The sequence below is a fragment of the Phascolarctos cinereus genome, unplaced genomic scaffold (assembly GCF_003287225.1).
Source record: "Phascolarctos cinereus isolate Bilbo 61053 unplaced genomic scaffold, phaCin_HiC Scaffold_726;HRSCAF=1367, whole genome shotgun sequence".
Lineage (NCBI taxonomy): Eukaryota > Metazoa > Chordata > Mammalia > Diprotodontia > Phascolarctidae > Phascolarctos > Phascolarctos cinereus.
Window position 1 is genome coordinate 42,986,306 of NW_027556098.1, and position 21,923 is coordinate 43,008,228.

The following is a 21,923-nucleotide window of genomic DNA, read 5'->3' on the forward strand; positions in this document are numbered from 1 at the left end:
TTTAAAAGTGGATAAAGATGGTTGAACACACACACACACAACATAGTGTAGAAATACAAGAAATTCAACAGGAAAACAGATGGAGGTGGAGAGAGGGGAATTTAAGAACCAGTGATTGGGGAATGTCACTAAAGTATAGGTAGAGAAGTGGGATAAGACTACAATTACAAACTACTAATGTTGAGACTATTTCTTTTCTTTCTCTACCTTTTTTTTGTGGGGGGAGATAGAGGGGAGAAAAGGTCAAAGGGGAAAAAATTATTAAGAGTATATGATGGAAGAATATAATTGTGAATGTGAATGGGATGAACCTCACTCACAAAATGGAGACGGGTAGCATAATGGGTCAGAAAAAGGAATCCAATAATATGTAGAAACATTTGAAAGAAAAATTCACACAGAATTAAAATGACTACGTAAAAAGAAAAACAAAAACAAAACACTAAGTTGTTAATACAGTTTGACCTAGAGATACCATTATTATACATACAACTCCTAAGAGATAAAAGAATCTATATGTATACAAATATCCAAAGCAGCACTTTTTATTGTAGCAAGGGACACGTCCATCAGTTGAAGAAAGGTTAAATTATGGTTTAAGAATGTAATAGATTATTATGCTATAAGAAATAATGAAAGAGATGGGATTCAGAAAAACCTGGGAAAATCTGCATGAATTGATGAAGAGAAAAATGAGCACTTTAAAAAAATGACTACGATAACATAAAGGAAAATAACTCCACAAGATTTCAAAACTCTGGGTAACAGAATTATTAGAATAATTTTTTAAAAGTAAAAGAAAACAATGTAAAATAACAAGAGAATTCCAATTAATATAATAATTAATCTTGATCTCAAAAAAGTGTTAAAGGCTGAAGTGAAGGAGGATTGAGAAAAAGGACATTAGATATGGCAATTAAGAGATCACTGGTAATTTTGTGGAGAGTTTTAGTTGAATCATTAGGTCAGATGCTAGACTGAACAGAGTTAAAAAGAAAGTTAAGAGGAGAGAAATTTCTGAAATAGACTTGCTGTCCATTTATAATGCTTGTTATTCATGAGATAAGTGTACTAGTGGGTTAATGCAACAGACTATCCACCCATATAGCTACCTGTCACAGTCATCTGAACAAACATTCTTCATAAATTTACTTTTCCCCCAAGAACTGTCAGGCTGATTTCTTCTGAGTAATCACATATCTCAACTGAGACCAATTAGTATTTGGGGATTAATTAAATAATCACAATATCATCCACAAAAAGGAGCATCTGGAGGATATCTATGGGAATTCTTCTTTGTGGACTCTGTAGAATATTCTCCAGAAAAGTGAAAGAAACCCTTAGAGAGCAACTATCTCCCTGTTTTATGACTGATGTTTATAATTAATGATGATATTTATAATTAGAGGACTACTGAATAAAATTATCTTTCTGGTTACATCTCCCATCTTACATGATCTAAATATATACAAAATAACAACAATAATAGATAACATTTACATAGAGCTTACTATTTGCCAAGCACTGTGCTAAATGCTTTACAATTGTCATTTGATCCTTACAACAAACCTGGGAGGTAGGTGCTACTTATTATCTCCATTTTACACACAAGGAAACTGAGACAAACAGATTAAATAACTTGCCAAGGGTCACAGAGTTAGTAAGTATCCGAGGCCAAATTTGAACTGAGGTCTTCTTGACTTCATGCCAGATCTTCCAGACTCTGAGGCCAGTATCCTACATCTGATATAGTTCAGTTACTTTTAATCACTGGACAAGAATTTTGCCTATGGTTAAAGTAATGTTTATACATAGCCTAAAAATTTTGATTCTTATCACCTAATACTTTCTTTATTCTACTATCACTAACACTAACACAGGGTTGAAAGCCTTTTTGTATTTGTCTTTGTTTCACAAGTTGTGAAGCCCAAATAATTTATCACCTAACAGCCAGCCTACTTGTGGATGTTCTTCACTGTCAGGCAGGCTGGCTGTTGGGTATCAGAGAGGGTGCTTCACTGGGATCATAACCCAAAGCTTTTCTAGTCTGATAGAATGTGTTCAGTTGGCATTGCCTTTAGTATCCAGGGGTTACCGCCAGAGCACAATGAAGCATCAGAGTAAGGCTTATGTGGAATACAGATTTCATTAGTGTTCTATTATTTCTTACTCTAAACTTGGCAATATCCCTTTCTTAACAAGAAGTCAACATAAATAGAAATTTTCAACCACATAGGTTGTTCCCTCCTGCTACCACTGTAAACACCCCCTTCTCCCACGCCTAAAAGAACTTGTTGGAAGAAGACTATTTTTCAAGCTTTTAGTTTATATAATCTTTTTCATATCCTACTTGGATATGGTACTTGGAAAAGATGGCACATAAGCAAATTTCATACACCTATCATACTTAAATGTTCTCTCAGAAAATACCTTAAGAACCTAAGACCATAGGAGGATTATCTAAAGATAATGAAGTCTGAATTACTTGCAGGTCCCATTATTAAAAAATTTCATAAAGGTCACTTGGCTCTTCACCTAAGTTGTTCATATAAATAGGAATAATATGACTTAAAAGTGCTGGTATGAATAATGAAAATCTAGTATCAGTAACAATGAGGGATGACCACAGAACATTAAAAAAGAAATGCTGGAAATATGTGTAAGGCCAGGTTATAACAAAACTATGCACACTGTAGCATAGACAGAAATAGTATAGCACTGTCCTTGGTATCAGTGTTTTATGCTGAAAATGTGTTAAGGACTTTCCAGTCTTAAATTCACTATTCTCTCCAGCAAATTGTATAAAAGGTAGTTTAGGTTGATAGTTAATGAGTTTCCACCTTGGTGGCTTAGAGTCAGGAAGATCTGGGTTTGAAATCCTGCCTGATATTAGTTATGGGAAAGTCAATCTGAGAATCAGTTTTCTCATCCGTAAAATGGGAATAATAATAGCATCTCCCTCACAGTATTTGAAGATTAAATGATTAATGTAGGTAAAATGCTTTGGAAACCTTAAAGTACTAAAGTTAGCTTTTATTATATAAATAAAAATTCAAGACACTCCATACCTGGTTTCTTTTTAATGACTGCTTTTTTAGATGTTAATTCATTATCAGATTCTTCTTCCTCAGACAGCTCACTGTCACCCTTAGTCTTCTGTTCTTCCATTAAATCTTCAGGGGCAAAGGGGGATTGATCTACAATGACTTCAAAGATTCCTCTAGCTATCGTTTGTACCAAGGTATGGCTGAGGATAGAAACATAAGGAAAACAATGAGATTAAAATTAATGAGACCTATTGTACAAAGATGAATAAAGGAATGAAAATGATTAAATTTCTGATTTTGACTTGCTTTGTGTTTAAGCTGGTCAACAAGCATCTGAATGACCAAGTACAAAGAAAAATTCACTTATACATTAACCAACCATAGTGATAAAAGCACTAAGTGACTAGTAAAGTGTAACAGAAAACAGATGGCAATAGACAGTGGAACAGATTGCTTGAGTGATTAGAAACAGGGTTAAACTAGCAGCTAAACTATCAGCAAAAACTTTAGTGTCTAACCAATTGGTATTTCAGATTTGGTTATCCTTCCCTTCAACTAACAGCTATTCTTCACACTTAGCACTTCAAGGTTTATAAGGACCTCCTGCATAACAACTTTGGGAAGGAGGGAGTGCAAGTACTATTCTCATTTTGCGGATGAGGAAACAGATACTTAGAAAGGTTAAATGATGTGCCAGTCACAAGACTATGAAGTGTTTATAGCTGGGACTGCAAGGCCAAGGCCAGTACTCTTACCACTTCACGATACATAACCTCTTATAAACAAAACAGGAAGATGACTGGCTACATGATGGTCTTTTGTTCTCTCCCCCTCCCCTTCCCGATAAGGAGAATTTGAAGAAAAGTTATACACAGGGCAATAAACTTAAGTTTTTACTTCTTAGTTACTTACTCCTTAGTTTTAGCTGCAATCTTGCAGAATGGATCAATAAACTTGAGATTCTGATCTGCCACAAGCTACAATTTAAAAGTATGAGGAAACATAGAAGATAAGAACAAAGAAAATAGTTCTTGTTTCTTTTTCAAATGTTGCAGGTAGTAAGCTTTTTGGGAAACGCTTTAAGTGAACCACTAAAACATTTCAATATTGTTTGACTTAGAATTTTAAAAAGTTATTTCTATATTAACAGGAGATACTTTTTTTATGCACGTGTGCTCAGAGCTACCATGTTCATTTAGTTGTCGTGCCATGGCTCCAATATTCAAAACCAGGAGCTAGAGAAATTCTGACCTATAAAGTCCCTGATGTTCCCTTAGCCAGCAAGTTTCTGAACCCAGCTATCTGGATTATCAATGTTATGTCATGAATGCAGACTATAAGAAACTTGGTTAATTTAATTCTACACCAGAAAAAATTTCATTTCTTAAAGGACAGTATCACATAAATATAAATATCACAATATCGTATAAATATAAAGTAATGTAACTTTAAAATCATACCAGGTTATTTCAGTTACCTGGGTGGCTAATAATAGTTGCTTCACCAGCAACATAAACCATAAGCAAGATGCTGGCCTTACCTCTTTTGCTCCTACTTTTGCTAGTTCATCTAAGTAGATGTCAATGAAGTGAAATTTCACTCCATTAGGAGAATTACTCTCAGGGTGCAGAATTTCCTTCATCAAGACATCCAGAAAAAGCTTGATCCGGCTAGTGAAAAAAAATACAACCTAATTATTTCTCAACTATTATGTGTGTTATGGTTAAAAGTTGAAAACAATTGTCAAACAGCTCAAAGTGCTATTTTCTTTTTGGTAACAACTATAAAAATTTGTATTTCAATCAACTAACAACTATTTATTAAGTACTTTTTATTTATTTATTAAGTATTTTAAGTACTTTTTAATTAAGTACTTTATTAGGTATTAGGCACTATGCGAAATGTTAATAAACAGATACATACAAATTATTTAAATGTAAGGTAATTTGGGATGGAGGACACTAGTAGTTGGAGGAATTAAGAAAGGCTTCATGCATAAGATGGTGATTGAGATGCATTTTATGGGAAGAAGGAAAATCTAGCAATGAGTGTATTCCAGGCATGAAGGACAGCTAGTACAAAGAAATGGAGACAGGAAATGGATTGTCATGTGTGAGGAACAGAGAGGCAAGTGTGGCTGGATCACAAGGCACAGGGAGTAATGGTCAATGAGGCTGGAAAGACTGGTTGAGGCCAAGTAGCATACGGCTTTACCTAGCTGTTAATTTTCTTATTTTTCTTCCCTAGCTCTTTTCCCATTCTTTTCTCTCTTATTTGGTTTTTTAAAATATTTTTACTTCCTTCCTTAACTCTTCTAGGACTGCTTGCTGGACTTGTATTCAAGTTGCATTTTATTTTGAGGCTTTGCTTACATAACTTATAGACTCCTTCCCCAGCGTCTTTTTACTTAAGCTGCTCTGGGCTGGAAAAATGACTCACTATGACTTCTTGGTTTCCCAATTAGAATTCATTCCTGTGCATTCTCTAGATCTTTGTTGAGGAAGCTGGGTGTGGGGGTTGAGCTAGGTTAAGTGTTTCCCCTTTTCTCTCTCTTAACACCTCGGGCCCCACCTGTTGTACAGGGCTTTTTTTTTGGGGGGGGGGCAATCAGAGTTAAGTAATTTGTTCAGGGTCACACAGCTAGCGAGTAGGTCTGAGGTTGGATTTGAACTCATGTTCTCCTGACTCCAGTGCCAATGATCTTATCTACTGTGCCATCTAGCTGCCCCTAGTATAGAGTTTTAATGCCTAAATGGTATACTTCATATTTTATTCTAGAAGCAACAAGAGGCCACTGGAATTTGTTTGGTAGGGGAGTCATATGGTCAGATCTACGCCTAAGGAAAATCACTTTGGAAACAGCATGTAGGATGACCTAGAGAGGTGAGATACTTGAGGCAGGGAGATCACTGCAGTAGTCCAAGTAAGAGGTGATGAGGACCTGAAATAAGGCAGTAGCTGAGGAAAAAGGAGGAGGTCAGATGCCAAAGATGTTGCAGAAGTGATAAGATTTGGCAACTGATTAGATATATGGGGCTGGTGAGGTGATGGGGTGAGTGAGCAGTCAAGGATAATGCCAAAGTTACAAAGCTGAGAGACTATAAGGATGGTGCAGTTGCCTTGGACACAAGCAGGGAAATTTCAAATAGGGGAGTTTGGGAAAAATGATGATGAGTTCATTTTTGCACATGTTGAGTTTAAGATGCCTCAAGGACATTCAGTTTGAATAAATGGGAGTAATGTGGGAGTAAAGGTCAGAGGAGAGATTAAGTTTAACATGCATTTACAGACTCTGAGATTTAGAGAACACCCTCTCATTTATTTATTTGATTTTTTTTGAGCGAAGCACAGAAAGGCCAAGTGACTTGCCTTAGCTCTGGAGTCACAAGCTAACAACTGAGAAGTTAACTCAGGCCTCCTGAATCTTAGACCAGGGCTGCTTCCATGATGCCACACTACCTTTTTTGTAAACTGAACTCTTAACAGTGCACAGGGTACTTCTGGTGCCCACAAAGTTCACCTCATCGGAGGTCTTCAAGCAAAGGCTGGACTGACTACTACTTTGGAATGTGGGGAGTGGCATCCCTTTTTGGAGCTGGGTTGCATCAGGTGGCTACGGACATTTCTTCCAACTCTGAAATTCTGTGATTTACTTATTTGTTGTACTGGGGCCTTTTTTTTTGGTCCTTTGCTCTGGTTTTTCTTTTAGTTTCCCTTTGAAGGTTTCTTTCCACTCCTCTCTTTTTTGCTGTGTTCCTTGATCTGGCATACTGGTTGTCTTGTAAAGTGGCATGGGAGTGCTGGTCCAGGTAGATGTTCTGAGCAGTCCAGAAGAACCACCATAGCACTGGCCTCCTGTAAAGACTCCCTACACCAACAGTTCTTTTTTTTTTAAATTTTTTAAATTAATTTATTTTGATTTATCAACAATCACTTCCATATGCCCTTGAGTTCAAAATCTCTCTCCCCCTTCCTCCCCCAAACCCTGCCCCCCAAACAGTGCACAATCTGATATAGGCTATACATATACATTCCTAGTAAACATATATTCACATTAGTGATGTTCTAAGTAAGAATTAGAACCAATAGAAGGAATCACCAGAAAGAGGAAATATAACTCAAGAGAAGAAAAAAAAATTAGCAAATAGTATGCTTTGATCTGCATTCAAACTCCATAGTTCTTTGGGTGTGGATAGCATCCTCCATCATGATGCCTTTGGAGATGTCTTAGATCCTTGTATTGCTGGGAAGGATTTAAGTTTAACAATATTAGTCATCGCACAACGTGGCTGTTACTATGTACAGTGTTCTCCTGGTTCGGCTCACTTTACTCAGCATGAGACCATACAAGTCTTTCCAGGTTTTTCTGAAGTCTGCCTGCCCATCACTTCCTACAGCACAATAGTATTCCATTACATTCATACACTACAACTTGCTCAGCCATTCCCCAACTGATGGGCATCCTCTCAATCTCCAATTCTTTGCCACCACAAAAAGAACTGCCATGAATATTTTTGTAGATGTGGGTCCTTTTCCCATTTGTTTGATCTCTTTGGGATACAGCCCTAGAAGTGCTATTTCTGGGTCAAAGGCTATGTACATTTTTATAGCCCTTTGGCCATAGCTCCAAATTGCTCTCCAAAATGACTGGATCATTTTACAACTCCACCAACAATGCATTAGTGTTCCAATTTTCCCACATCTTCTCCAACATTTATCATTCTCTTGTTTTGTTATCCTGGCCAATTCAATAGGTGCGATGTACCAACAGTTCTTGTAGTCAGTGTGCAGGCTGAGTAGGGGCATGGGAGCCCCAACAGCAAAGGGCATCAAGAGTAAAGAGAGGACATTTGCTGGCTTAAGGCTGGATTTGGGTTTGGGAAAATAAACTGTGCCTTCATGAGTTGTTCACAATCCACATGTTCTTCACTCAAATGCGTTAGTATGAGTTCATAATGCAAGTGTCCTTAATTCAGGACATGAATACTAATGGATTATATTTGGGCTCCAAAACACAAAGAAAAAAAAAATCTAATTTTATCTCATGACACTGATATTACCCCAAGGACTGCTGACTCTGGAGGCAGAGGATCTGGATTACACTCCCAGCTCTGCTACCTTTCACTTGTGTGAATTTGACTAATTTGCTTAACTTGTTTGTACTTCAGTTTCCTATCTGTAAAATTTGATATGAGATCCTTTTTGGCTCTAATCTATGATCCTACAATAAAAGCAAAATAACTGAAATGCATTAAAAGTGTGGAGAATTTAGACAAAGAAAAAAACTGAATTTAAAATACAAAAAGACTCTTCTCACTGTCTTCCTCACCCCCAAGTCCATTACGTATTTTTGCTTATTCTGTCCCTTCTGTGCATTCTTTTCCCTGGAACATTTACGTTTTTCATATTTATCCTAAAAGGGCCAGCTCAAGTCCCATCTGCTATATGATACATTCTCTACCAAACCACACTGATCCTTACCCTAATTCCTTTTGTACTTTTTTCCATACTGTGTGCCATCAGAACCTCATTAAATACTCCTATTATTAAAACGCACTACACAAATTAGAACTTCCTATTAATACATACTGCTATTTTGTAATTAACTTTCATGTGTGTATATATACATATATACATACATATACATATACATATATGTATACACACACACACACACACACACACACACACGGGGGTTTTTTTTGAGGCAATCAGGTTAAGTGACTTGTCCATGGTCACATAGCCTGTAAGCATCTGAGACTGGATCTGAACTCAGCTTCTCCTGACTTCAGGGCTGGTTGTCTATCTACCACACCACCCAGTTGCCCCCAATTAACTTTCACTTATGTCTCATCCTCTAACTGGATTTCAAGCCCTGTATGAACAAGTACTGTGATATACTTCTTTTATATTCATCAAATGCCTTTAGCACTGTGTGTTTGATATTCAAATGCTTTACTAGCTGATTGAAGCTTTAAATAAATTCATGATCTTGAAGTTTGCTATTAATAGAGTCATTCAACAACTGTTTATTAATTAGTTACTCTGTACAAAAATACTGTGCTGTGGCTAAATCTTGTGGATTACTAACCTTTCATCCCAACCATTTCTCTTCAGTACTTCAAAGGACTGTCTCAGGACCAAACGAATTAGCTAAAGATAAAAAAGTTTGTTACCCAAGAAAGCAGACATTTCCACTAGTTTAATGAAATGAAAGTATTGACACAACTGCTGCAGCCCAGATGCTGATGACTTATACTGTAATCAAATGTAGCCCCCAGGTAATATGGTATCAAAGTCATATTTCCCAAATCTACTTTCCTTTTAAAATAGCACAGGAGTGACCCAAACCTCCATTTTTCAAATATGTAAGCAACTAATGGCAAAAATGAACCTTTCTATTTTTACATCTTTAATTTTTATGTCTGTTCATTTTACATTCTGTTCTTGTCCTTGTAATGGTCTTTGCTGGCTAATTTCTGAGTATTTTCCCCAACAAGAGATTTTGATTTTGTATGTTATAATAACTAACTTGTGTCTCAGAATGTTATACAACAAAGTTGAAAAAGAAAACAAAATGAAAAACAACCTAAGCTCTTACCATGTAATATTTGTTTAGACGTTGCCGATCTATTCCTTTCCATTCTCGATTCATGGTTTTCCAAAAGGTTTGGATGAATAGGTGTTCTAGAGTGAATAAAAGCACCTGAACATCTGATTCCCAAAATAATGCATTATGCTATCTTACAAACAACATATGAATAGGGACACATTCAGAACAGTGTACCATTTAGACTAGTGCTTATAAATTATTCTTTTCGGTAAACCTGAAATAAAAAATATGCCAAATAGGTCCAACAATTTTTTTTAAAAAGAGAAAACATAATTAAATAATAGGAAATACATGGAAGTTTATGTTTCAAGAAGCAGAGTCCTCTAGAAACATATTTTTCTTTATCTATGGCTAAGATAATATTCATAAAGTACTTAACACTGGCACATTATAGACACTTAACATATGCTTGCCTACCCCCCCTCCAAATTAAGATCTAACTTTTTTCTGATCCATATTCATAAGCCTTTTAAACTTGTGCCTGTATCCACAATTAATTAAAAACCACTTATTTTTATGAATATCCTCAAAGTCTCTGTAAGATCTACCCATACATTTTCACTCCATATCATATATTAGTTGAGTGGGTAAAAGCACAAAACATTTTATCAATCAACAAGCACTTACTTAGCACAAAGCATGTGCCAGGAACTGTGCTAGGCACTTATCTTCTCAAAATTCAATTGGTACTCAACTTAGAGCTGCTTTTTTCCACTTGAAAGTGAAGTGATCATTCTCTGTGCATGTAGTTCTCTGTAGAAATTTGCCTTTTATTACTGGCTGAATACAGTTCAAGTTCAGAAAGCTACTTTGGGTTACAAAGCCATTAGAATCATTAGGTCTGACTTGTTAAAACAGAACAAACTAAGTTTTGCTGTCTTTTATGTCCTCAGGGCAAAAGCTTAAATGTTTCACAAATATCCTTGGAGTGCTCATCACTTTTAAAATTCAGTCCTATTATTAACAACCATCTTCCAAAATGTATTATTACTTTAATTTGTTTTCATTAGCTTTAAACAGTTCTCTGCACTTGAGAAAGCCCCATTTGGCCAAAGGTTCCCTCAAATATATGAATATGTATATACAGCTATATAAAAGTGCCTATTAAAGTACTTCAGTAGTTTTAGTCAATGAATAGTTATTTGTTAAAACAGCACGACATTTAAATAGATATTTACAATGTATGCATGTAGTTACCCAGAAAGCCTGTCTCCTCATAATGTCAAAACATCAAAAACCGACCTTATGTAGAAATTGACTGTACATTATATACTTGCCCTAAGTCTTAAAGGTAAAGGCCAAAACTTTAAAGGACAGCAGAAAAAGAGAAGAACAATGACCAACTATGTCACCCAAAATTAAATAAGACTTACGAGCCTCCAAGTTGTTAATAACATGGATGAGCTGAGAAATGGTATCAGCTAATTCCTCCTGTAAAGATAAGGTTAAGAAAGATATTGGTGCTGATATGTGGTAATAATACACAGTGACAACATAATGGCCTGTGCCTCCTCTCATACCTGCTGATGAGAAAATCCGAGCCTCCTGTTTTCAATATAATTTCTACTAGAAAATATGTATGAGTGTTTCCATATCATATATGAAAAACCACATTTTCCATTGATTCATTATGCCAGAATATATGTCTCTGAGGTGTTGTTTAAGCAGCATGTAGGAAAATATTCCCTATTTGTCACTTTAGCTGACCTAGACTATACATAAATCAGTAGTCAGTTTCTTTCTTCAAACACAGGTATTAATATACATTGTGATTTAAAAAAAAACAGTCAAATAATTAAAAAACAATGAAGCCTACAGTGGGATCTGATAATGCAAGTACAGTATAGCTATACATAAGAAATTCCCCTCTCCACTACTGACTTAATCTATGATTTTAGACAAATCAAGACAAAGTAGACGATAAATGTAAACTGTGACCCACAAGAAACTGAGAAGCATTGGTTTAAGACTCTTCCTAGTATTAGGAAGAAAACAGTATAGTACATGCATGAATTCTATCATGAGCTACACACATGGCTTAAAGGATATAATTAAGTGACATTTGTGTGGAAAAAATGTATTAAAAAAAAGAAAATCTCATCAGAGGAGAAAGCAAATCTTATTAATTTTAATATCTATGAATTTTTCTGATCTCAAGTTTGGTTCTAGATCTAATTTCAAATTTTCATACTTCTATTAAATCTAATGTTTTACTAATTTTCAATGCAAGTAAAAAACAATTTACACAACCATCCTAACTGCAGCAAGTAGATATTAGTAAAAATCAGTACACCAGAACAAATTCTTATATGCTCGAGAAAGTAGCTATGCTAAAGGTTATACATTAAAATCCAAAGTAGAATTTATTCTATTATTTCTTAAATGGCAGAATCAATGAACAGAGTTATACTTAAAGTGAACAATGGAAAATATCTTGTCCACTGATAGAAAAGAAACCTGTAAAACAAAACTCATTGGAGTATCTACTGAATTATGACTGAAGATATCTAAAATGTATGGGCATCTTTCATTTTAAGATTAATATTTATGGTTCATAATCCCTTTGCTCTTTCTGAAGCAGAGTGGAATACTGAACAGAATACCAGAATTCCCCCTGAAGATGCTTGCCTAGCCTAGCTTAGCCTGGGCATATCAATCAACCTCTCTGATCCTCAGTTTCCTCATACATAAAATCAGAATGTTGGACTCAATGGCTTCCAATACCTTCCAGCTATGATCCTAAGTCTTCCTGAATAGTAATAATGGCCTGTATTAACATATGACTTTAAGTTATTTACTTCACAACAATCCTGTGAAGTAGGTGGCAATTATCCAAACTTACAACTAACCAAATTGGGAATCTTTTCTACTCACCTTACAGGGTTGTTAATTTTGTTTTAAAAAGTTTTTTTTTGTTAAAGTAGCTTGAAGTAAATGGTCTTACCTGTAGGAGAGATTCATCTTGCATCCACATGCAATAAAAAAGTCCTTTCCATATTTTTAACAGTTCTTCTTGACTGAAGCCCCCTAGAGTATAAAAAAACCCACAAAATTCTTGTTGGAAAATGTACACATTCCTTTTCTAAAAATTGGGAGTAACAACTGAAGGAACAAAAGTAAAATATGCATCACGTAGATGAGATCTATAGAACGTATCTGTAGGTGATATGAATTTCATTTTCATTGTTTTAGGAGCATGGGAGAAGAATTAAGATTTATTTTGCTCGGCTACAGAAAGGAGTTCTAAGACCAATAGATAAAACCTAAAGGGAAATAGATTTTGGTTCAATATAAGAGCTTCTAAATAATCAAAGCTGTTTCTTTTTGTGGTGGCAAAGATTTAAAAATTGAGGGGATGCCTATCAACTGGGGAATGGCTGAATAAGTTGTGTTATATGAATGTAATGGGATACTATTGTTTCATAAGAAATGGTGAGCAGGCAGACGTCAGAAAAACCTAGAAAGACTTACATGAACTGATGCTGAGTGAAATGAGCATAATCAGGAGAACACCGTACACAGTAACAGCAACATTGTGCGATGACTGACTTTGTTAGACTTACCCCTTCTGAGCAATGCAATGATCTAAGCCAATTCCAAAAGACTCATGATGGAAAATGCTATCCATATCCAGAGAAAGAACAATGGAGTCTGAATGCAGACTGAAGCACACTATTTTTTTCCTCTCTTTTTTAATTTTTTTTTGTGTTTTCTTTCTCATGGTTTTTTCCTTTGGTTCTGATTCTTCTTTGCAACATGACTAACGGGGGAAATATTTTTAATATGATCATACATGTATAGCTTATATCAGAGGGCATGCTGTCTTGAGGAGAGGGGAGAAAATTTAGAACTCAAAATCTTATAAAAGCAAATGATGAAAACTAAAAAGAAAGAAAAAATAATCAAAGCTATTGAAAAATGGAATGGGACTGCTTTATGGGATATGATGAGCTCTCTGTTGTGGGATAGGCTTACTAAGGATGAGGAAAACAGAATTTATCCATTGGATGGGTAGCTGGATAAAAAGACCTCTAAGGCCTTTTCCTAATACTAGCTTTCTATGATCTCATATTTAATACTTCCCCATCATTAGGGGTCTTTTTCATCCTAAAACATTAACTTCTCTTTTCTCACTAACAACATAACTGATGTATAATAAATCATTTTAAAAATCATTACATGTGGGGCAGCTAGGTGGTGCAGTGGATAGAGCACCAGCCCTGGAGTCAGGAGAACCTGAATTCAAATCCGATCCCAAACCAAAAACTTGACACTAGCTGTATGACCCTGGGAAAGTCACTTAACCCCAACTGCCTATTTAAAAAAAAAAAGTAAAAAACCCCATTAGATGTTAAGTAGCTATTTTCTCTATTCCTGTGGTCAAATTCCTATTGATAATATTAGCAACAACAAATGTAATCTTGCTGCACCCTGACATATTCTGTATATCACAATATATCAAAATCCATTAAAGGACAACAAGATAAACCTTTTGGGGGCAACAAAAGCAGGATCTAATGGATGATAGCAAACATATTGGAGATTAAATTAGTTGTACTAATATTCTAAAAAATAAAAAACACCCATGCAACACATATGACTACATTCAAACCCTTTCCTGCACTCAAGCTTGTTTACTGTATTCAAAAAGTGAATTCATCTCTTCTATAATTTGTAACATTTTACATATTCATAGGACAGGAGAATTTACTTTCTCTGGGGTAGACTCATCTTGTGCATTTAAAAAAATCAGAAGACAGTTGTAAAATGAAAGGTTGCTAAAGTAAATATTGCTCAAAAACGAGGAAGACGCCATACCAAGAATTTATTCTTCCCTCGAGCTGTAGAGCCTTTAATTAGCAACTGTGCATTGTAACTGGCATGGTGCCTAACACATAGTAGGCACTCATTAAATATTAATTGAATGAATCAAAAAAGAACTAGACCAACTTTAGAGGTTTCATACTCCATTCTTCAAAGTAAGGCTCCAAACACACAATGCTCCAAACCAAGCCCCCTTCTGAGGCAGTATGAAAATGGAAGGCTCAGGAATAACAAAAATTGAGACAAGGGTCACAGTGGTCCACAAAGCAGGGGACCAAAATAACTTATATTTTCTAGAACATTTTGATAAGATTTATAAAATGTCTTCCTCATAACAACTCTATGAGGTATTTCAAATATTACTAATTTCACTTTATACATGAGGAAACTGAGGCTCAAAGAGGCTAAAAGTGACTTCCTCTGGGGTTTGGTCTAAATTATAGGCCTTGAGAAACTTCTAATTTTGATATAGTGGTGGAACAGTGGTGAAGGTAGAGAAGTTATATGTAAGAAATGGCAAATAGAATCTGAAAGAAAAGGAAGGTATGTAGGTGGCAAGTGTGTAATTTAGGGAGATGAAAGCTCTCTGACCAAACTATCTTCTTCTTCTTTTTTGTTTGGTGAGGCAATCGGGGTTAAGTGACTTGCCCAGGATCACACAGCTAGTAAGTGTCAAGTGTCTGAGTCTGCATTTGAACTCAGGTCCTCCTGACTTCAAGGCCAGAGCTCTATCCACTGTGCCACCTAGCTGCCCCTGACCAAACTATCTTCACACCAGGAAGGGACATTCTAATGAGGAAGCTCTTCTGGCAGTTCATCAGCTCCAAAGGCAAATGAGAACAAAAGGCCTTCAATGTCCTCATCTGTAAAATAATGAAGTTGAGCCAAATGACTTCTAAGGCTCCTTTTTCAACTGAAAAATTAAAAAATGGAAAAGTTCCTGACACACATTCCTACTTATCCTTGAATACAAAGAATACTCATTTGTAGACGTAGTTCAAAAACTGTATGGGTGGGTCAGGAATTGACAATACGCTCTCATCTTTAAAGCAAAACTGGCATTTTAAATCACACAGAGCTAAGATAAAATTTAGTATTTTTGGTCCATTACATTTTGTGTATTAAAGGTTGTTCTAAAATAGAAACACCCATATTACAATAAAAAATACTGAAATTAAAATGCAGTTCTGGCAATGATTTACTTCCAGATAGAGACATATTTAATCCAAAGTACTACTCTTTTTGATGGGAAACATCATGGGCTAGAATATGAGAGTTAACCTTGAAGGTAGTTATACTGGACATATGCTAGCGTGACCCTAGAAAAGTCCATCATTTAACCTCTCAGTACCCTAAGCAACTCTCTATGACTCTAAGTTGCTGAGAAGGTACCTGGACTGGTTGAGGGAGTTTCCTCACCCATACCAATAAAACCACGTGTCTTAATCCTATCCCAATGACTTCAATTGAACAACAGATTGGGAGGAGATTTTGGCCATTGGCAAGAAAGGGACTCAAATGTACAAGTACATTAAAATCATTTCATCTCTATGTTTTGGTTTTTCCAACTGTTTTTTACTTTATGGGAATTCCATGAAAACAAGGTCCATTTCTGAAGCATTTTGTGCAATGTACAGTATTTATTTCAGCTGTAAAAAAAAAAGTCTCAGAAAATTAAAATTAAATGTTACGCAAACTAATTTCTTTCATATTATTCAATATTAAGTCTTTATGGATAAAAACTACATTATTTGGTGGGTATAAATTTAACATAATTTTATTTACCTCAGGATGTTCTAAAGGCTAACATGCTTTGAAATGATAAAATGGAACAGTCATTCTCACAATAAAATGAAAACAATACTTCCCAGTCCATCATAAGTTGGTATCTATCCCACTGTGATTATAGTTATGAATACCATTTATCATCACTACTGGTTCTATACCAAACAAATCAATATGAAAGAACATTTATATCCTATCACCTTTGGGAGGTGATAAACTTTCTAGAGGACAAAAATTTGGGAGAGAATGTGGCAATATACCTAATAGTGAACAACAGCTTAACAGAACAGTGAAATTAATATTACTAAATTATCTGAGTATTGAATGAGTGAGTAAACTGTATGTAACATTTACATTAGGTCCACATATCATCCCTACTTATCCTACATATGAATTCAAAGAATACTCATTTGTAGACTTAGTCCTACAATGGTGTGGCCAAGTTGGGAAACCTGACCACCATGGGGAAATATCAGATCAGATGTTAGACACTCAAAACATGTTAAAAGTTTGTTTTGTTTTTAAAGGTCTATGATAATAATTTGTCTTGATGGGACAATTATACTTTCTGCGTGAGGGAGGCTTTGATAACACAAAAATCTCTCTTGTTAAGATAGGCAATATATTTCTATACTCTCATTTGAATATAAGAATTCATGATCTAGAACAAAATAGTGAAATACTATAATATCAAGATTTAGAAAGAGCTATACATCGATCTAGTTTCTACAATCTCTGTTAATTCTCCTTTTTTGTTCCCTTATTCCATAAAATTTCTTAGGCTACTTTGTTCTCTTTCCTACATCTTATCAAGTCAGACTTGGTTTCTGTGTACAGATTTCGTTTTCCTAAAAACTGTAACTGCTTGAAATTAGAGGCTGAATTTTTCATCTCTGTATCTCTAGTGCAGGGTTTCTAATCTGGGATCCCTAAGCTTTAAAAAATATTTTAACCGAATTTCAATTTAGTTTCCTTGTAATCCTATATATTTTATTTAATGCATTTAAAAACATTCTAAGAAGTGACCAATTGGCTTCATCAGATTGCCAAAAAAAGTCTGAGTCCCTGCTCTAGTGATCTGCATGCAAGTACCTATTTAACAAGTGCTTGTTGAACTGAATGACTGAGGGATGTCATCAGTGGTCCTTCTGAAGCCTGATGTAAATCACTGACTCTCCCTTACTTACAAATATTTACATCTTGATGCTTTCCTGGGTTAAAGGAGATGATAAAGTTTTAGGCTGTTAGAGACTTTTATTTTCAGCAAATATAATTGTTCCTATCTTTTCTAAGCACTCAAATGCAAGAAGAGAAATTATGCATAGCCCAAAGAGACTTCCAATGGCTCCTGAGGATTGCCCTAGAACATTTACCCAAACAGTTCTCTCCTTTGCCAGGTTTTAGTGTTAAAATTATCTCCTTTAAAGAGAAAGGGATGTAAGGGGAGAGAGAAATCATTAATTTCTCCAAACCACCATAAATTTTAGAGTAGTTTTACCAAGATGAATAGATGTATCAGACTGCTGTGAATGCTTTAAAGAGAAACTTGGAAGCTGAGATAAAATTTCTAGAAAGATTGAACCACATCATTTGGTCTCACTTGAAACAGATGCTATGGAGCTTTTCCTTTATAAAATCTTGGAAATAAGCAGAGTGCATTTGATTGTTTGAAAGTCTTGGGCTGATGCCAGTTAGTTAACAAGCTGCAAATATTAATATGTTCTTATTAACTAATTCAATTTAGTCGGTCAGTTCATAAGCATTTATGAAGTGTTTACTGTGTTCCAGGCTACGTGTTAAGTGCTGGCAAAAGACAGTTGCTGAATTCAAAGAACCTCCGGTCAAATGGTTTAGACAACATGCAAACAACTAGGCAGAAACAAGTCATACAGAGGATAAACAGGAAATTATCAACAGAGAATGGCACTAGAATTGCAAGGGATTGGGAAACTTTTCTGTTAGAAGGTAGGATTTTAGTTGGGACTTGAAGGAAGCCAGGGAATTCTGGACGTGGAGAATATTCCAGGTATGGGTAACAGCCAATGAAAATGCCCAGAGCTAAGAGATGGAGTGTCTTGTTAGAGGGCCAGTAAGAAAGAACACCACTGGATCAAGGAGTATCTGGGAATGGGAGGGTTGGTGGGTGGATGCAGGCAGGCTGAAAAGGCAGGTAGTGGAAGGCTAAGTTATCAAGAGTTTTGAATGCTAAAAGGAGGATTTTGTATTTGATCTTGGAGTTGACATGGTTGGACCTACACTTTAGGGAATTCACTTTGGTGACTGAATAGAGGATGGAAGGCAGAAGACTCACAGCAGGCTACTGCAATAGTCTGGGTGGGAGTTGATGAGGGCCTTCACTGGGGTAGTGGCAGTATCAGAAAAGAGACAGTGGTGCATTCAAAAGATGTAAAGGTGAAATCACCAGGCCTTGTTAAAAGATTGGCTATGAGGGGTTGGGTGTGTGTGAGAGATAGTGAGGAGCTGAAGATGACTCCTAAGTTTCGAAACTCAGAGACTGGAAAAATGGTACTGAGGGTGAGGTGGGGGCCAAGGTTTATGCGGAAACATCATGTACTCAGTTTTGGACATGTCTGGTTTAAGATGTCTACAGAACCTCCAGTCTGAGTTGTATAATGTGCAACTGGAGATGTGATACTAGAGGTCTGCAGAGAAGTTAGGCCTGAATAAGGAGATTTGAAATCATCAGCATACAGATGATAACTGAATCCATGGGAACTGTTGAGATCACCAAGTGAAGTCATATAAAGGGAGAAGAGAAGACAACCTAGGACACCTACAATTAGGAAGTGTAACCTGGATGAGGATTCAGCAAAGGAGACTGAGGAGGAGTAGTCAGATAGGTAGGAGGAGAACCAGGAGAGCTAAGCCCTAAAAATCTAGGAGAGAGTATCAAGAAGAGAGTGATCAACAGTAAGAAGGATGAGAACTGAGAAAAGGCCATTGGATATGGCAGATCTTTGTCAGAGATCACTGGTAACTTTGGAAAGAGTAGTTTCAATTGAATGATGATATCAGAAGTCAGACTGCAGAGAATTAAGAAGAGAGTAAGATAGGGGCAGCTAGATGGTACAGTGGATAGAGCTCCCACCTTTCAGTCAGGAGGACCTGAGTTCAAATGTGAACTCAGACACTAGACACTTACTAGTTGTGTGACCCTGGTCAAGTCACTTGACCCCAATTGCCTCACCCAAAAGCAAAAGAAAAAAAAAAGAGAGAGTAACACGAAAGAAAGTGGAGGCACGTATTGGAGACTGTCTTCTGAAGGAATTTAGCCACAAAAGGAAGAAACGATATGGGACAATTGTTATAGTGGGGATGGAAGGACAAGGGAGGTAAAACACATCAGTAAAAAGCAGTATGCTAGGCACTACAGGATAATACACAAATAAATGACAGGATTCTTGCTTTCAAGAAACCTCAGGAAATGATACCTTTCTGGTTTCTTACCCCAAATAACTTTTCTTAGGGCTCATGAGAGTCAGTTAAATTAGAAGCAAAGTTCCAATTTCTTGACCCAGGGACTCCAGTGTTACATCCATAAGAACATGTGACCTTCCTTTAAGCCTGTTTTTCTTTTTCTGGGAAGTCTTTTATCTTTCCTGTCAATAGTTCTTTTCTTGAAAGAATTCAAAGAAATGGTACCAAAAAAATATTTAAAGGAAGAGAGAAAAAGGTTTCCAACAGGAAACCAGGTGAAGAGATAGGAGTAAAGTCCAACAAAATCATAATGTGGGGAGGCAACCTGATATAGTAGGCACTGGACTCAGGAAGACTCCAATCCAATCTCACACATTTTCTAACTGTGAGACTCTGGGTAAGTGACTTGATTTCTCTGTGCCTCAGTTAACTCAAAGGGGTTGGACCTGATGGCCTCTAACTCACCCTTTGAGTTCTAAATCTAAGATCTTATGCTTCTTATAAGTTCACAACTTATACCTGCTCTCAAAAAAAAGCATATACTACTTATCTGCTACATGAAAGTAATTAAGTTACTGATCTTAATACTGACATAAAAGAATGTATTTATGTTAATACTTCAAGGATTAGGAATTCTTTATCACTGTGGATGAGGGACAGAGACAGAGATCACAGCACCTCCATGGCTTTCATATATGGTCTTTGAGAATTCTTAAGGCTAAAACACTCATTAACTTGGAGTCACCCTAGTGATATGTCTGTGGGACACATAACAAAATACACTGAAAAAGTAGTTGTTTCGAGTCGTGGAAAATGTCATTTACTTGCAGTCAGAAGATGTAGGCTCGAGTCCTACTGGCTCTGCCATTTACTAGCTGCTGTCATCTTTTGTAAAAGGGGCATAAATATATTGCAACCTAGCTCAGCGGTTGAGGGGAGGTCCAAATGTGATGTTATGTAAGGGGGCTTTGTCGGCTATCAAGTGCTATATGCATGCTCTCTCCATACTGTTTACTACTAACTCTATCTGACATAATATTTTATCCTCAATACCTTGCTCTCAAAAGTCTCCTTTTTCAAATCGGCTTCCCAATACCTTGGCCCCAGCCCTACTAGTAATGCCAACCAAAGCTGACTCCCCGTCATTTTCCCATCCCCAATTCATAGTGGAAATTCCCGTCTCTTTGCTCACTGACCCAGATCACCACGACTGCTGCTTTTAGCTAACAAAATAAAAATTTGAAAACCCCCTAGGATGCTCTCTTTGCTCCCCGTCTTCCTGTCCTGGAGGCGCAGCCCTGCAGCTCGGGAACCTCCTCTCCACCAAGCTCCACTTCCAAGCGCCGCCCGGCCGCAGCCGCGCTTGCACCTCCCCGCTAGTGCCCCATGTGCTTCCCCTCCTACCCCGGTCCCCGTCCCTTCCCCCGCCTCCCACCCGGGCCAGTCAGCCATGTGGCGCGTCGTCCCGCCGGCCGCCTTCCTTTCTCCCTCGGCCTCTGCGGGGCCGGGGGCGGCGACCCCCGCCTCAAGGCTTACCTGTCACTCTCTGAGTTTTCACGCTAATGTACTGGCGCAGTTTCTTGGCCGCGCGATCCCGAACCAGCTTCTCGTTCGATGCCAGTCTCTGGGCAAACTGGATCTCGGCCGGCTGCATGGCAGGGGCCATGATGCCCCCGGAACATCCCCTTCCTTCCTCCCTCCCACGCCGCCGCTCTCCTCCTCCTCCTCCGCCTCCTCCGCCTCCTCCGCCTCCTCCGCCGCCGCCTCCCACAGCCGCAATTGCGCAGAGGCCGCGGATGAGCAGAGCGGCGGGCGGGGGAGCCGCGCGTCACGTTCCAAGGAACGCGGGCTGATGACGTCATAAAGGGGGGCTGCGGCTCGGAGCGGCCCCTGGGAAGGGAGCGTGGCTGACGCTGTGCCCGCTCGGAGCCGGGGCCGGCCGGCCGGGGGCCTCCCGCCGCGTCTGAATCCGCTCAACAAGTCCCCGAAAGCACTGTGCTTCCTGACCCGCCCCCCTCTCTTTTCTCCACTCCATCCTTCCTCCGGTCACTTTTCTGCTCAGAAATTCGGAGCACTTCTTTATCTAGCGTTCAGGGCTCTCCACGATCTGGTGCCACTTTCTCCGCTTATCTTTTTTATCTCTCCTTTTCCTCTATGCACTAACCACAGCCCAAATGCCTGTTTAAATCTAAAGCCCAACAAAACACAACAGAAGC

General features: G+C 37.5%; 1 protein-coding gene across 1 annotated transcript in view; it reads right to left on the reverse strand.

Moving 5' to 3' along the window:
• Positions 1-21,447, reverse strand: part of RRP1B (ribosomal RNA processing 1B) — a 55,413-nt gene extending 33,966 nt beyond the window's left edge. The window contains 8 exon segments of the mRNA XM_078146498.1: positions 3,069-3,247; positions 3,960-4,024; positions 4,588-4,717; positions 9,139-9,200; positions 9,649-9,734; positions 11,034-11,091; positions 12,605-12,687; positions 21,244-21,447. Coding sequence (XP_078002624.1) covers positions 3,069-3,247; positions 3,960-4,024; positions 4,588-4,717; positions 9,139-9,200; positions 9,649-9,734; positions 11,034-11,091; positions 12,605-12,687; positions 21,244-21,373 — 793 coding nt within the window. The 5' untranslated portion in view covers positions 21,374-21,447.
• Between the last annotated feature and the right edge of the window lie 476 nt (positions 21,448-21,923).